The sequence below is a fragment of the Lontra canadensis genome, unplaced genomic scaffold, assembly GCF_010015895.1.
Source record: "Lontra canadensis isolate GAN:19392208 unplaced genomic scaffold, GSC_riverotter_1.0 scaffold46, whole genome shotgun sequence".
Classification (NCBI taxonomy): Eukaryota; Metazoa; Chordata; class Mammalia; order Carnivora; family Mustelidae; genus Lontra; species Lontra canadensis.
Window position 1 is genome coordinate 13,798,131 of NW_022631040.1, and position 16,286 is coordinate 13,814,416.

A 16,286-nucleotide genomic window follows, 5' to 3' on the forward strand; every position below is an offset into this window, starting at 1 on the left:
ACAAGAAATGTTTAACTGCCTATCCTAATTATCACCCTCAGACTCTGGAGTGTGAAATAGGTTTCTTTCAGGTTTCTTCACTTCAACTGAATAGATTCTATGGGTTTAAAAGAATCCAACCAATAATTTAGTTAAAATTTGACCCTCCTATTATGTAAGATGGAATGGGGAGTAATTGCTTAATGGGTACAGGGTTTACATTTGGGACGATGACAAAGTTTTGGAAATGCTGGTAATGGTTGCACAACACTGTGAATGTCATTAATGCCATTGACCTGTACACTTACACTGGTTAAAATAACATATTTTATGTTATAAAATATGTTATTATATTATTTATGTATGGTATGTAAAATATGTATATACATATTTTACTGCAATAAAAAAATTAGAAAGAAGGAAAAATCAAAACAAAACAAAGAACCACAGAGTAAGTATTTTAGGTTTTGCAGGCCATATGGTCTCGGTCACAATTACTCCACTCTGTCATCTGTCATGCTAAAAGCAGCTGTGACAACAAAGTGAATGGGTATGGCTGTGTTTCAGTAACTTTATTTAGAGATATTGAAAAAAAATAAAAAGCAAAGCATTTTAAAGCTTTATTGAAAAAGTACTCTTTCAGTCAAATATATACTACAAAGAGGGAGGTATCTAACATTCTGGAAACACCTCAATGTTTTTGGATGAGATTTTAATAAAAAAAAAAAATCTGGAGAGGAAGTTCCACCTACACATTAGGAATATTAACACAGTTTTATGAATGGAATGAGAGTTAATATTGCTAAAATGTTCATACCACACAAAGCCATCTATGAAGCCAATGTAATCCTGTCAACATTCCAGTGGCACTTTCACAAAAACAGGGGAAAAAAAATCCTAAAATTTATATGGAACCACAAAAGACCCCAAATAGCCAAAGCAATCCTGCGAAAGAACAAAGCTGGAGGCATCACACTTTCTAGTTCAAACTATATTATAAAGCTATAGTAATTCAAGTGGTATTGTCCTCGCATAAAAACAAACATATGGGGGTGCCTGGGTGGCTCAGTGGGTTAAAGCCTCTGCCTTCAGCTCAGGTCATGATCCCAGGATCCTGGGATTGAGCGCCCCCCCCCTCATCGGGCTCTCTGCTCAGCAGGGAGCCTGCTTCTTCCTCTCTCTCTGCCTGCCTCTCTGCCTACTTGTGATCTCTGTCTGTCAAATAAATAAATAAAATCTTAAAAAAAAATATGGACTAACTGAACAGAATAAAAAACCCAGAAATAAAACCACATATGTATGGTCAACAATATTTGACAAGGAAGCCAAGAATACTTGAGAGAAAAGATGGTCTCTTCAATAAAAGGTGATGGGAAAATCGGGACATTCTCAGAATAATGAAATTGGTCCTCTCTCTTATACCACTCACAAAAACTAACTCAAAATGAATTAAAGACTTAAATGTTAAGACATGAAACCATAAAACTCCAAGAAGAAAACAGAGGAAAAAAGGTCCCTGACATCAGTCCGGGCAATGATTTTTTTTTGGATATGACACCAAAACCCCAAGCAACAAAAGCAAAAATCAACATATGGGACTGTATTAACCTAAAAGGCTTCTGTACAGCAAGAGACTCAATCAACAAAATGCTGGGAGAAAATACCTGCAAGTCACATAACTGATATGGGGTTAGTATCCAAAACAAATAAGAACTCATACAATTCCATAGCAAAAAAAAAAAAAAAACAGGAGTGCCTGGCTGGCTCAGTCAGTGGGGTATACGACTCTTGATCTCAGGTTGTGAGTTCGAGCTCTATGATGGGTGTAGAGATAAATAAAACCTAAATATATCTATAAATATAAATAAATAAATACACACACACACACACACACACACATACATACACACACATATTTATTTTAAACATCCAATTACAAAAGTGGGCAGAGGACTTGAATAGACATTTCTCCAAAGACACACAATTGGTCAACAAGTACATAAAAAGGTGTTCAACATCACCAGCCATTAGGGAAATGCAAATCAAAACCAGAATGAGCTATCATCCTACGTTTATCAGAATGGCTATTACCAAAACAAGAGATAACAAACGCTGCCTAAAATGTGGAGAAAATGGAACCCATGTACCCTATTGATAAGAATATAAATACAGCCACTATGGAAAACAGGATAGAGGTTTCTCAAAAAAACTAAAAGTAGAACTACATATGATCCAGCAATTCCACTTCTGGGTCTATATCCAAAAGAAATGAAATCACTATCTTAGAGATTTCCGTACTCCCACGTTCACTGTAGTGTTATTCACAATAGCCAAGACATGGAAACAGCTATGTGTCCATCTCACAGATGAATACATAAAATAACATATATGTCTGCATAAATACATATGCACAATCGATTATTATTCAGTTAAAAAAAAAAAGGAAGAAAATCCTGCCATTTTTGGTTAACATGTGGTGGATGGACTCTGAGGGCATTATGTCAAGTGAAATAAGTCAGAGAAAACACAAATACTGTATGGTTTTGTTAGGGTATGGAGTCGACCACCCCTCCCTTAGAGAACACTCTCGATAATGCAAGTCACACAGCGAGGTTTATTTCCAACTAGCTGGGGTCCAAGTATCGGCCCCGCACAGCGGGTTTCAACAAGGACCCCGAGCACTCAAAGCCAAGGGTTTATATAGCATTTTCAAGGTACTTCTTCATGGCTACATACATCTCTTGCGCCCCACTTTGACAGTTTAACTTCGTTTAACCTTTTTGCCACCCCAGTGTCACCCTGACGGTTAAGTGAGATTTAGAAGAACTTTCACCTTAACTACATTTCCTTCTGCTTCAGCCTCCCACAGTTTTGTGGTGGGGAGGGCGACCTTTGGCCTCGAGGAACTGAGCCATTTGTCTCTGGAAATTGGGCCATTGAAGAGATGGCCTTTTTGTTGTAAATCACCAGGACATTTGCAAACCAAAGGAGATTCCAGTCTAGCAGGATTGTGTTCTCTGCAAGTTAACTATTTGTTTTTCTTCAACATTTGGTCCCTGTAGCGCCATCACTTAACTGCCCTGGTGGTATATGATTAAGTTGTTTTTTCAGGTTTTAGCTACTTTCTCTTGTCTCAAGTCACGTATGCCCTGTGGGCTGGTTAGGGATGCTCAGTAAAATGGCTTCCGGCCTTCAAGATGGCTATTCTTATACTAACCCACTCTTACAGTTTCACCACTTACATGTGGAATCTAAAACCATCAAACTCAGAGAGAGTAGAATGGTGGCTGGGGGGGTAGAGGACATGGTGAGATATAAGTCAAAGGGTACAAACTTTCAGTGAGAAGATGAGTACGTTCCAGGGATCTAATGAATGGGATGGTAACCATCATCATAACACTGGATTGGATACTTTAAAGTTGCTATGAGAGTAGAGCTTTAATGTTCTCACCACAGCAATGACAAAAAATGGTACTATGTGAGGTGAAGGATGTGTTAACTAACCTTATGCGGTAAACGTTTAACAATAAAAACATGGGTTGGGCCCCCTGGGTGGCTCAGTGGGTTAGGTCTCTGCCTTCCGCTCGGGTCATGATCTCGGGGTCCTGGGATCGAGCCCTGCATCGGGCTCTCTGCTCGGCAGGGAGCCTGCTTCCCCCTCTCTCTCTGCCTGCCTCTCTGCCTACTTGTGATCTGTCAAATAAATAAATAAATAAATCTAAACAAAACAAAACAAAACACACATGGGTCAAATCATCACACTGTAAGTCTTAAACTCACACAATGGTATATGTTGATTATTATCTTCATAAGGCTGGGGAACCCGTTCCCACACATTCAAATTCCCAATTTGTATTAGCTCTTTCCTTTTTCCAAAAGCACCAATTCCTAGAGAATGACTTAATAAGCAAATGACTAAAGCTAAAGGGTTAGGATTTGGCCCATCACCATAATAAAGCATGAGGGCCATTGTTCTAGGACTGGTTTTGGACCCCACAGATATACAAAGAGAAGGTATTTTCTCTCAGAGAACAAGGTACTGAAGCAGGAAATGGAGAAGCAAGTGGTTTTCACAACACTTCCTTTCATCCTCTTTTATCTGTCCAGGTGTCCTACCCTTTTCCATACCTTTTACGTTATTACCTACCTTATTACTGAGACAATTTCTTTAAAAAATGAACACTGCAAATGTAAATTCACAAAACCTGCATTCTCACCTTTAAGTAATTCATGACACCAATGTTTTTCATCCTGTCAGCAAAGGTATTGAAAGTCTCCATGTTGCTTTTGGGATGATAAAATAGAATTTCACTTCCAAGCTTCCAAATAATCTGTCAAAACAGAAATTACGAATGAAATTGTAAAATCCTTGCCTTAAAAAACTTCTGTCTAAGAATGCTATATTTTTCTCTGCTTACAACCAGTAATTCATTTCCCTGGATACCACTACTGTCGATATTTTGCTGTTTCTCCTTACACCCAGTAAAACTATTATATCTTATGTGGTAAAGGCTTCTTCCATCCATTAAATTAAAATAGCAGATGGCTATAATAGTGCAGTTTTAAAGTTTGTAGTCTAAAGAAGGTAAGAAGTTAAGACCCATATTGAAGATAGAATTTTTAATTAGTATGAGGGCAAGAATATTTAAGGCAGAAAACTTGGTTTCTATTAACACTGGCTTCTCCACTGCTCTTGGTCTCATCTTTATTATCCACAAAAATGAGAGCAATGGACTAGATGTTTCCTGAGATCCATCAAGCTCGATAACTCTTGACTATATTTAATCTATATTTGGAACTCCAACTTAAAATTTGTTATCAGCTACAGTCAAATTTTAATAAAATATATTTTCTCCCCAAAGCACCAAAATGGCAGTGACAGAACTTGGAGCCTTTCTTTTCCATGGAACTGAGTCTCTGTTTCTCTTACCCCAATTTAAAGTATTTCATTTTTTGGGGCGCCTGGGTGGCTCAGTGGGTTAAGGCCTCTGCCTTCGGCTCAGGTCATGATCCCAGGGTCCTAGGATTGAGCCCTGCATTGGGAGCCTGCTTCCTCCTCTCTCTCTGCCTACTTGTAATCTCTGACTGTCAAATAAATAAATAAAATCCTTAAAAAAAAAAAAAGTATTTCATTTTTTAAAAAAGGATTTTATTTATTTATTAAGGGGGGCATGCATGAAAGCAGGGGAGCGGGGAAGAGGAAGCGGAAGAAGCAGACTCCCCGCTCAGCAGGGAGCCTGATGTGGGGCTCGATCCCAGGACTTTGGGATCATGACCTGAGCCCAAGGCAAGTACTCAACCAACTGAGCCACCCAGGTGCCCCAAGAATCTGTATTTTCAACAAAAGCCTCGGCTAACTCAGGAAGAGGCAGACAGGGCGAGCTAGGTGGCTCAGCTGGGTAAGTGGCTGACTTTGGCTCAGGCTGTGATCTTGGGGCCATGGGATGGAGCCCCCTGTGGGGCAGAGCACTCAGCAGAGAGTCTACTTCTCCCTCTCCCTCTGGCCCGCCCCCCCATTCGTCTCTATCCCTTTTTCTCTCTCTCAAATAAAGTGTCTAAAAAAAGGAGGCAGACAAGTGTCTGAACACCAATGATTAAAATCCTTCATTTTATAAAACAAATTTTCAACAGAAAGAACATATAACTTGTCCAGTGTTTCATGGATGCACACAGCTTTGTCCATAAACTAAATTTTCAACCAATAGTTAAATTTTCTTTGATCAGATTTTTTTTTTTTTGGCTCTACTAAATATCTAAATGGTGTAATGTTTACTGTATTAGTAAAAGCTACTTGAGATATTCATGTGAAGTTATTTATGGATAAACCGTATTTTACTGAACAAATTTGAAAGTGTATATGCCAAGTCCTGTTCTAGACCCCTCCCCTCATGAAATTTACATTCTACTGTAGAGAGACAGACAATAACCAAGAAACAGAATAATTAAATTGCAAGTATTGTGGGAAAAGAACGGAGCAGGCAAAGGGGATCAGGAGTGACAGCTGGAAAGTGGGGGGGGCGTGGTATGGAGTTGCCATTTTATTATTTTTTTTTAATTTTTATTTTTTTTAAAGATTTTATTTATTTATTTGACAGGCAGAGACCACAAGTAGGCAGAAAGGCAGGCAGAGAGAGGAAGGGAAGCAGGCTCCCTGCTGAGCAGAGAGCCCGATGCGGGGCTCGATCCCAGGACTCTGGGATCATGACCCGAGCCAAAGGCAGAGGTCTTAACCCACTGAGCCACCCAGGGGCCCCTGGAGTTGCCATTTTAAACAGTCACGGCAGGCCTCACTGAAAATGAGACTTGATGGATATCAAAGTGACATCTGAAGAAAGACCTTTCCAAGTAAGGCAAAGGCAATCAAGCAAAAGTACATACGGCCCCGTTCAAGCAAGAACAAGGAGCTAGTGAGGTTGGAGGAAAAAAACAAGCAAGTATCTGAGTAATAGGACATGAGGTTAGAGAGGTTAGAGAGGTCAAAGGGGGAAAGGGAGTGAGCAGACCATACAGAACTTGCAGGCAGTCGTGAGGACGTCGGCTGTTACTCTGCGTGAAATGGGAAGTCACTGTAGTTTTCAGCACAAAAGTGACATGACCTGACCTACGTTTTAAAAGGATCATGCTGCATCCTGAGTCACTGGGGAAATACAGATCAAAACCACAATGAGATACCACTCCATAATCACTAGGACAGCTATCATCAGAAAGACAGACAACAACAAAAGTTGGCAAGGATGTGGAGAAAAAGGGACGCTCACAGATTGCTGGAGGAAATGTAAAATGGTGCAGCCACTTTGGAAAACAGTCTGGTAGTTCCTTAAGAGGTTAAACACAGTTACTATATGACCCAGCCCTCCACTCCTAGGAACATACCCAAGAGAAATTTCAATAAACATCCCTAACAAAAACACATACACGAATGTTCATAGCAGCATTATTCATAATAACCCAAAGTGCAAACAACCCAAGTGCCTAACAACTGATAAAGCAATACATAAAGTGTGATGGAATATTACTTCGTAATAAAAAAAGGAATGAAGTACGGGGGCGCCTGGGTGGCTCAGTCAGTGGAGCATCCAACCCGATTTCCACTTGGGTTATGATCTCAGACCCGTGCACTGTGCTGAGCCCTGAATCTGCATGCCCCTCTTCTTCCCCCCCTCTGCCATTTCCCCTTGAATGCACGCACTCTCTTGCTCTCTCAGAAATAAATTAAAAAAAAAAAAAAAAAAAGGAATGAAGTACTAATACATACTGCAATAAGGCTAAACTTGAAAACATTGTTTGGAGGAAAGAAGTCATGCGCAAAGGCCATATATGATAAAATACACTTACATGGAATATAAAGTAGATTCATGCTTGCCAATGGCTGGGGAGTGGGGTAAGGAGGGGCAGAACAGCAAGTGACTGCAACTGGGCACAGGTTTGGGGGCGGGGGAGCAAAAATGTCTGAAATTTAGACGGTGGTAAAGGCTGCACATCTCCATGGATACGTGAAAAAATACTGAATTGTACAATTTAAATATGTGAACTGTATGGTGTGTTAATTATAAAACTTTTTTTGTAAAGGATCACCCTGGTCACTATGTAGAAAAGAGACTCGGGGGTGCAGGAGGGCAAGCAGTCACCTAAGGGAGGGCAAACAATGGCTTGGATCAACGTGCGGCAATGTAGGTGTCGGATAGTATTCAGACTGCGTTTTTTTTTTAAAGATTTTATTTATTTGAGAGAGAGGGCATGCACGAGAGCCCATGAGTTGGGGAGGGGCAGAGAGAAAGGGACAAGCAGAGTCAGGGAGCCTGACATGGGGGCTGAATCCCAGGTCCCCGGGATCATGACCTGAACTGAAGTCAGACACTTAACCGACTGAGCCACCTAGGTGCCCCTCAGACTGAATTCTGAATGTAGAGCCAACAGGATTTTTCACCGTTTGAATATGGGGTATGAAAGAAAGAGAACTTCAGAGTCTGGCCTCAGTGATTAGATACGTAAAATAACCATCACCTGCGATGAGGAAATTAGGTTTGATGGTGAAGAACAGAAGATCACTTTAGAGATGTTAGTGTGATAGGGCTGTTAGATATCCCGGGGCACACCTGTGAAGGAAGTGGGGTGTCAAGAGACTTTAAGATGGCAGAAATACCATGTCTGTAGGATAGGGACCATCAGTCCACTGAGAGGGGAAAATAATGACACAGGGAAAAAAGGAAGAATACTGGAAGGAAGGAAGGAAGGGTGGGGAATCCAAGAGTTCAAACTATTCTGAGTAGGCTTTAAAATCCTAGTAAGTAAAAAGAAGTGCGAGAAATTACATCCCAATACAAACTCCCCACCCCAAACTACTTTAAGTAACTTCTAGAAAAATCAATTTGAGATCCCGCAAAGACTCTTCAGGACAGAGCTGCACAGGCAGAAAGGCCCCGGGTCTGTGATGGCCCCTGGTAGACTCGCATGTCCCTTAGTCACTTACCTCGGGAGCGGCCTGCCTCTTGTGGCTGTCCGAGTCCTCCAGGATCTGGAGGTAACTGTGCATGTACGCGGCAGCTCGCTGCCACTGGTGCTTCAGCAGCGCTTCCTGGATAAAACTCAAACAAGCACTTGTTGTCTGGGCAAAATCCTTCTCCTTTTTTCCTCCGCTTGCTATAGATTAAAAAGAGAAGAGTCTTTACCCACAGCGATCCCAATTCAAGTTTAAAACACTAATTTCGGATAAGCAGGTTTCATTTTTTTTTTTTAAAGTTTTCTTCTTTTTAAAGATTTTATTTATTTATCTGACAGAGAGCGATCACAAGTAGGCAGAGAGGCAGGCAGAGAGAGTGAGAGGGAAGCAGGCTCCCCACTGAGCAGAGAGCCCGATGTGGGACTCGATCCCAGGACCCTGAGATCATGACCTGAGCCGAAGGCAGCGGCCTAACCCACTGAGCCACCCAGGCGCCCTCATTTTTTTTTTTAACAGAGTTCTTTCCCTTGTTATTTCTAGTAGTCATTTCCCCCCCCCAAAGATTTATTTAGTTATTTGGCAGAGAGTGAGAGCACACGCACACAAGCAAGGGGAAAGGGCAGAGGGAGAGGGAGAAGCACACTCCCCGCTGAGCAGAGAACCTGATGTGGGGCTCGATCCCTGGACCCCAAAATCATGACCTGAGCTGAAGGCATTTGCTTAATCCACTAAGCCACCCAGGCACCCTGATAAGCATAAGTTTTAACAAGTGGAACAGTAGTTATTACTAAACCCAGCCCATCCCTCATATCAAAGCTAGCTTCACTTGAAACAAATGCTCCCACATCCAGCTCTGAGCTCCGCGGGGAGTGGGCTTGGGATTCTTTCTTTTACCTCTCCCTTCCCCAGTTGGCACACGCTCTCTCTCTTTCTCTCAAGTAAATAAATAGTTCTTTAAAAAAAGAAAGTGTGAAAGGATCTAATAATTCTTTATAATAGAGCACTATGCAATTTCTTCACGAGTGTTTCAAGAATTCAAAAACCTGACACATTGCTATAATTACACTCTATCTAGTGCCATCTACTTACTTATGTAACTAAGATTTCTTAGAATTATATCAATGAAAACAAAGCAGAACTGAAGCTAAATCTTTTCCTTTTTTTTTTTTTTTTTGAAGATTTTTATTTATTTATTTGACAGAGAGATCACAAGTAGGCAGAGAGGCAGGCGGGGGGGGGGCGGGAAGCAGGCTCCCTGCTGAGCAGAGAGAGGGATGTGGGGCTGATCCCAGGACACTGAGATCATGACCTGAGCCGAAGGCAGAGGCTCAACCCACTAAGCCATCCAGGTGCCCCTAAATCTTTTCTCATTCTGGAAGTACATAATATTCCTTCACAAATTTATGAAATAATTGGAAAAAAGGGATCACCATATTTATCAAAACAAAGAAGAAATTTAAATTTACTTTTAAATTTTAGCAAAACTTTTATTTATTTTTAGACTTTATTTATTTGAGAGGGAGAGAGAGAGAGAATGTGCCCATAAGCAGGGGGAGCAGCAGAGGAAGAGGGAGAAGCAAGCTCCTCACTTGAGCAGAAGCCCAACGCAGGGCTAATCTGAGAGCCCTGGGATCACGACCCAAGCCAAAGCAGACACCTAACTGACTAAGCAATCCAGGCACCCCCCCCACCCCACGTTTTTAGATTTTATTTTTTTATTTGAGAGATAATTTTTTAAAAGATTTTATTTATATATTCAAGACAGAGGAAGAAAGAGCAGGAGTGGGAGGTTGGCAGAGGGGAAACCAGACTGCCCGCTGAGCAAGAAGCCAGACTTGGGGCTCAATCCCAGGAATGCCAAGATCACAACCTGAGCCAAAGTCAGATGGACAGACTGAGTCACCCAGGTGCCCCTGAGAGAGAGTATTTTAATACAACTTTTAATACTTATGTTATTTTCATCAGCTGTGTATAACTACTAATTATGATGTGCCACTCCAGGTGAAGTTTTAATACTTAAAGCCTTTTAGAATATTAACAAAAAATAATTAAATCCAAATATACAGTTTTATCACAAAGATAGAAGTATCAAAGGAAAATAAACAGTATAAAATCTCCATCAATTAAAATCTTCTTCATAAATATTTTTAAGTGGATGATGAAAGGCATATCACATTCCTATGCTGTTTAGATTCCACTGGATATATATGTAAAAGTAAACTAATATCATTTAAAAATGCCAACCTAAGTTAGAAATCATATCTTTGGCAACTATTAAACTTCCAATATGATTTTTTGATGGCATCTTAAAACCATGCAAGGCAATACATAATTTAAAAAAAAAAAAAAAGGAAAAGTGAGCAAAGAAGTTTGAAGACTACTGCTCTACACTAGTGCTTCCCAAACTCAAACTCAAAATACAAACACATCACCTGGGGATCCTGATGCTTGCTATTCAGTGTGGTCCTGGAAAGAAGAGCCTTTAGGATCCCTGGGATCTTACCAGGAATGCAGAATACTATGCCGCCCTAGCTCTCTAAGAAGCTGCATTTAGCAAGACCTACACACAAGCTGCCCAGGACCAGCAGCAGCACCAGGGAAGTAGTCTGGAAAACTGACAGAGCACTTCTTCTCTAAAACCTCATTTATTCACACAAAAGAGAACTGACCTCAGGCCATGCTCCCACCTACCCCCTCAAGTTTTCACCACTCAGACTGGAAATTGGACTTCCCCTTCTGCCTTCCAACTTCGCCTAGTTACCTCAGGAATATCTCTCACTTCATTCTTTGATGAGCAAAAGATCATCCTATTTGCTGCTGATACACTTTCAAAAATAATTGCCTAGGAAAAGAAATTTTGACATCGACTAGGGTACAATAAAGAGCCAGTGCCATCAACCCATCTCTAATGCCCTTGAAAGAACGTGGAAACTTGTCAGTCAACGAATACATTTAAGACTTATTTATTTGACATAGAGAGAGACAGCACAAGCGGTGGGGGCGGGGGGCAGAGGAGGGAGAAACAGGCTCTCCCCTGAGCGGGGAGCCCAATGTGGAACTCGATTCTAGGACCCTGGAATCAAGACCTGAGCCAAAGGCAGACATTTAACTGACTGAGCCACACGGGTGCCCTCAACAAGTATATTTTGAGCACTATTTTGAATCAGGTTCTATTCCAGGTACTCAATTCTTCTACGTACTCAACATATAGTTTTAATCCAGATTGGCCCCTGCTTTCAAAGTTTGTAGTGTAGAGGGCATACTCTTCAGAACCCTGAAAGATATCTACTAGGAAGAAAAAAAATTGCTAGGCAATTTTGTTTTCCTATTATGGTTATTACTACAATGTCAATATTACCTGAAATTATTTTCTCATTGCAGACATGAAGTATTTTGGGTTTAACAGGCTATCCATAACTCTATCCATAACTTATGAAACATTTCTAAGCATATAAATTCTGGTCTTAAACCTATCTGCTTTAGACTGACACAAGCTCTCTATAGAACACTGATAACAGAAACATGCCCAACTATGTCTTAACTAGCAGGAACTTCAGTGACTATGGGACTATCTCTACTATGGGAGAAAACAGCACTCCCTCTAAGGGCCATCCATTCAAACCTTGTTTGAACCACATGCATTCATTAGCAAAAATAAAATGAGAGGAAAGAAGTTATTTTTCCAACATTCACTACGCGTGAGACTCTGTGCTAGGCACTTTACGTATATTATCTCATTTAAAAAATATATTTGTTATTGGAAGTATAAGCTCTGAGATTCAACAGACCTGGGTTGAACTCCTGAGACCAACATAATAGAGTTTAACTTCTTTGAAATTCATTTCTCTCATCTCTAAAATGACCAGCACATGGATTTGAGGATGAATTTCCTGAGATAATTAAATGAGATAATATTTACACTAAAAGATAAAGAAATTGGAGCAAGTTCTAGGAGCTAAAGAACCTCAGTCAAGGGGAAAGAGGGCTAGGCTAGGAGAGATGTATTTGAAGGCAATAAGCGTCAATTCTAATATATTCCCACAACTACACCACCCAACATGCCCATATACAGATAACCACTTCTTTTATATATTCTTACAGGAAAGATACCCCACAAAACTCTTATTTATATTTACTTGTTTATACTTATATTTATATGGGGAAATATTCTTTTTTGGAAACGTATTATAGATCAATTCTATTAGGAATAATTTCAATGCAATTCTTTTTTTTTTTTTTAAGATTTTATTTATTTGACAGAGAGAGAGAGACAATGAGAGAGGGAATACAAGCAGGGGGTGTGGGAGAGGGGAAAGCAGGCTTCCCACTGGGCAGGGAGCCTGATGCAGGGCTCAATCCCAGGACCCTGGAATCATGACCTGAGGCAAAGGCAGACACTTAATAACTGAGTCACCCAGGTGCCCCAAACAGTGCCTTTTTAAAGAGTATTTTCTTGGCTCAGTTTATATTTTAAAAGCATCAAGGAAGAAGAGGCTACAACTGAGCCACCCAGACACCCCATAATTTCAATGCAATTCAACACAAACTTCTTAAAAACACTTCCTACATATGTGCTCCTCAATGGCCATATCTTCTTCATCTATGTATCTCCAGTATTAGGCCAATGCTAGGCATATCAGTGCCCAGTATTGTTAGAGGAAAAAAAAAAGTGCATCTACCATAATACTGACTGCTATTAGTTCAAAGGAAAAGTAGCAAAAAAAAAAAAAAAAAAAAAGTATTTTTATGATTTTTTTGCTTACAGCCTCAAAAACCCTCATATAGTCCTATCTTGAAAACTGAATAAAGCAACTTGATTATTCACTTTGTATCTATATTGAATCTTATCATCTCCTTATATTAAAGTTAAGATGGCTGTACATTATTTTACTTACCAATAGTCCCTATATGATTTTGGAGCCAAGGAAAAGACATTCCTGTACCAGAGAATACACACGATTCCTCCTGGTCATCCTCTGTCTTGGACCCTATCAATTCTTCACTGAAATCACTCATACCTGTTTCAAATTGAGAATATCAGTTACTTTCTGTACATCTTATTCCACAGCCTTCTTAGTTATATAGAAATACTGCCACCTTTTTACCTAATAAATAACATTTGTTCAGTGAAATTAATTCTACCAGGCAGCTTCTTTAAAGTAAGAAATAAAATTATGTCAGCAACAGCCAAAATAAATGATTTTTTAAAAGATTTTATTTATTTATTTGACAGAAATCATAAGTAGGCAGAGAGAGGGAGAAGCAGGCTCCCTGCTGAGCAGAGAGCCCAATGCAATGCCGGGCTCGATCCCAGGACCCTGAGATCATGACCTGAGCTGAAGGCAGAGGCTTAACCCTCTGAGCCAACCAGGCGCCCCAAAATAAATGATCTTTTAAAAAAATTTTAAACTTTACTCCTGTTACAAGAACATACAAAGATAACTAAGATACTGCTTAATAAAAAAAAAAAAAACACAAGTCTAGAGGAAGTAACAGCAAAATGACACATAATAAAACAATACAAGCATACTAATAGGAGTAGTAGTTAATATATCAATCCCTCTCTACACACCAAGGATATAAGTTATTTTTTTTTTTAATTTTACTTATTTGACAGACAGAGATCACAAGTAGGCAGAGGCAGGCGGGCGGGGGTGGGGGGGAGCAGGCTCCCTGCTGAGCAGAGAGCCAGATGTGGGGCTCAATCCCAGGACCCTGGAACCATGACCAGAGCCGGGATCATGACCTGAGCCGAAGGCAGAGGCTCAACCCACTGAGCCACCAGGCGCCCCTAAATTATCTCTTTTAATCCTTATAAATATCCTAAGAAAAGTACTATTATTTTCTTCCATTTTCATGTTGAAAAAACTGAGGGGCTTAATTAAATTACGTAACCTGACCCAATGTCCTAAGAAAGGTGAGGACAATATTGTAGGAACTAGAACATCAAACTACGTGGCATGAATAGAGTCTCGCATCTGCGGAGAGGAGGGGGTCAGAAGACAGAACGGATGAAGGGAAACGAATCCAGAAAGACAGCCACACACCCAGTTGAGTGTGGACTTCATCCTCAAGATGCTCAGGGTCCTTGTCCCTCTTTCCCCACTTCCAACTGATTATTAGGTCCTGCTGATACTACTAGTTGGAATTACTCCAGTTTCCCCTCTTCTCCGCAGTCCTAACCACTACCCTAGTTCAGGACATCTTCAAACTGTGTCTCCATCACTTAATTAGCTTTCCAACTAGTTATCCCGCCTCCAATTGTGCTACTCCACATCACAGACAGAGTACACCTTTTAAAGGCAGATTCTGTGGTACATGGGCATGGGTTTGAAGTTAAATTTGGATCCGACGCCCACGTGTTTTTTTTTTTTAAATATTTTATTTATTTATTTGAGAGAGACACAGTGAGAGAGAGCATGAGCGAGGAGAAGGTCAGAGAGAGAAGCAGACTCCCCGTGGAGCTGGGAGCCCAATGCGGGACTCGATCCCGGGACTCCGGGGTCATGACCTGAGCCGAAGGCAGTCGTCCAACCAACTGAGCCACCCAGGCGTCCCCGACGCCCACGTGTTTTAACGAGCCCTTACATAAGCTCTCCCTTCCCAAATTCTCAAAAACTGAGTTGGTGCCGCGCAGTTGCCGCGGTAACCATCGGTGCTTCTTCGCCCCTTCCGCCACGTTCTCAGAAATAAAGGTTTCAGGACATCAGGAGAAAGTATCAGCAGAACATGGGTGAATCCTACCACAGACCTTCAGGTTCTACTTTGAATGCTGGCAATGACTGATGGACAGAAGACGCGGCACAATCCTTCCCGCAGCTCTGAACGCAATTTCGTAACTCAAGCACCGTGTGAGCCACCCGCCACCGGAAGCGAAGTTAGCTACGCCTTCGTGCGAGCATGCGCAAAGTCCGCAGGCGCTTTCTGGCTGCACGCAGACGCGGCTCCGCCCCTAACGCCCCCTTCCGCGGCGGAGGCGACGCCACGCGCTGTCGACCCCGGAAGTGACGGTGGTGTGCTACCCTCCCTTTGGGTTGGTCCGGGTTTTACGCGTTAGTGTGCCCGGGTGGGAAGATGCAAGGCTTTAAAGGCAAGTGGAGACCGGGACGAGGGGGTGGTGTCTGGATGAGGTGAGCAGTCAAAAAAACATGTCACTTTGGAGAATGTGAAACAATGTCACTTTACTCTAGTAATTCACGGTACAAAACCTTCAAATTTTTGCTTAGCTCAAGGGCGCACTGCGCAAGCCTCCGGGGCGTGGCTGGTGGTCCTGACCAAAATAAATCAGCTTAACCTCTTAATTGCTTCCTCGAAATCTTTTTTTTCCTCTCTGATTAAAGTTTTAGCTTTGAGTTTAAGGGATTTGACACCACCACCACCCCCAAATTTGGGCACCAGTGTCTTTTTCCCTCGCAGAAGAGGTGGCTCTGGGGACACACTGGTGTCACGTTGCATGAGGAACATTGATGAACTCACATGAAAGAGGGGTCAAAAGTAAGAGGATTAAATGTGAAATAGGGAAAATTGAGGAGTTCTGGGGAAGATGACCCTGAAGAAGCAGAGACTCATGGGAACACAATATGTAGCTCCGCGTTTTGGAGGTTGGGTCTGTTGAAGGGTCAGACCATTTTCGCATTGCATCAGAGAACAGAACTCGGACCGAGGAGTTAAAGTTATAAGGAGGTAGCTTTAAAGTCATCGCAAAGATTTTGTTCATACCTAAGGCTGCACAAATAATGGCATAGGCTTCCACAGGAATCTCTGGGTTTTCCCTCTTCCTGAAAGTGAACCACTTGGACAGAATCAGAGTATTATAGAACTGATTAAAGGATGTAGTAAGAATTTCTACAGGAATTCCTCAAAATGC

At 41.3% G+C, this 16,286-nt stretch overlaps 1 protein-coding gene across 1 annotated transcript in view; it reads right to left on the reverse strand.

Annotated features, from left to right (window-relative positions):
- TAF1A (TATA-box binding protein associated factor, RNA polymerase I subunit A) overlaps positions 1-15,228 on the reverse strand; it is a 30,250-nt gene extending 15,022 nt beyond the window's left edge. The window contains exons 1-4 of the mRNA XM_032872969.1: positions 15,171-15,228; positions 13,315-13,437; positions 8,450-8,619; positions 4,197-4,310 (exon numbers count right to left, since the gene is read on the reverse strand). Of these exons, the coding sequence (XP_032728860.1) occupies positions 4,197-4,310; positions 8,450-8,619; positions 13,315-13,435 (405 nt within the window). The 5' untranslated portion in view covers positions 13,436-13,437; positions 15,171-15,228. The remainder of the gene's footprint in view (positions 1-4,196; positions 4,311-8,449; positions 8,620-13,314; positions 13,438-15,170) is intronic.
- Positions 15,229-16,286: the final 1,058 nt, after the last annotated feature.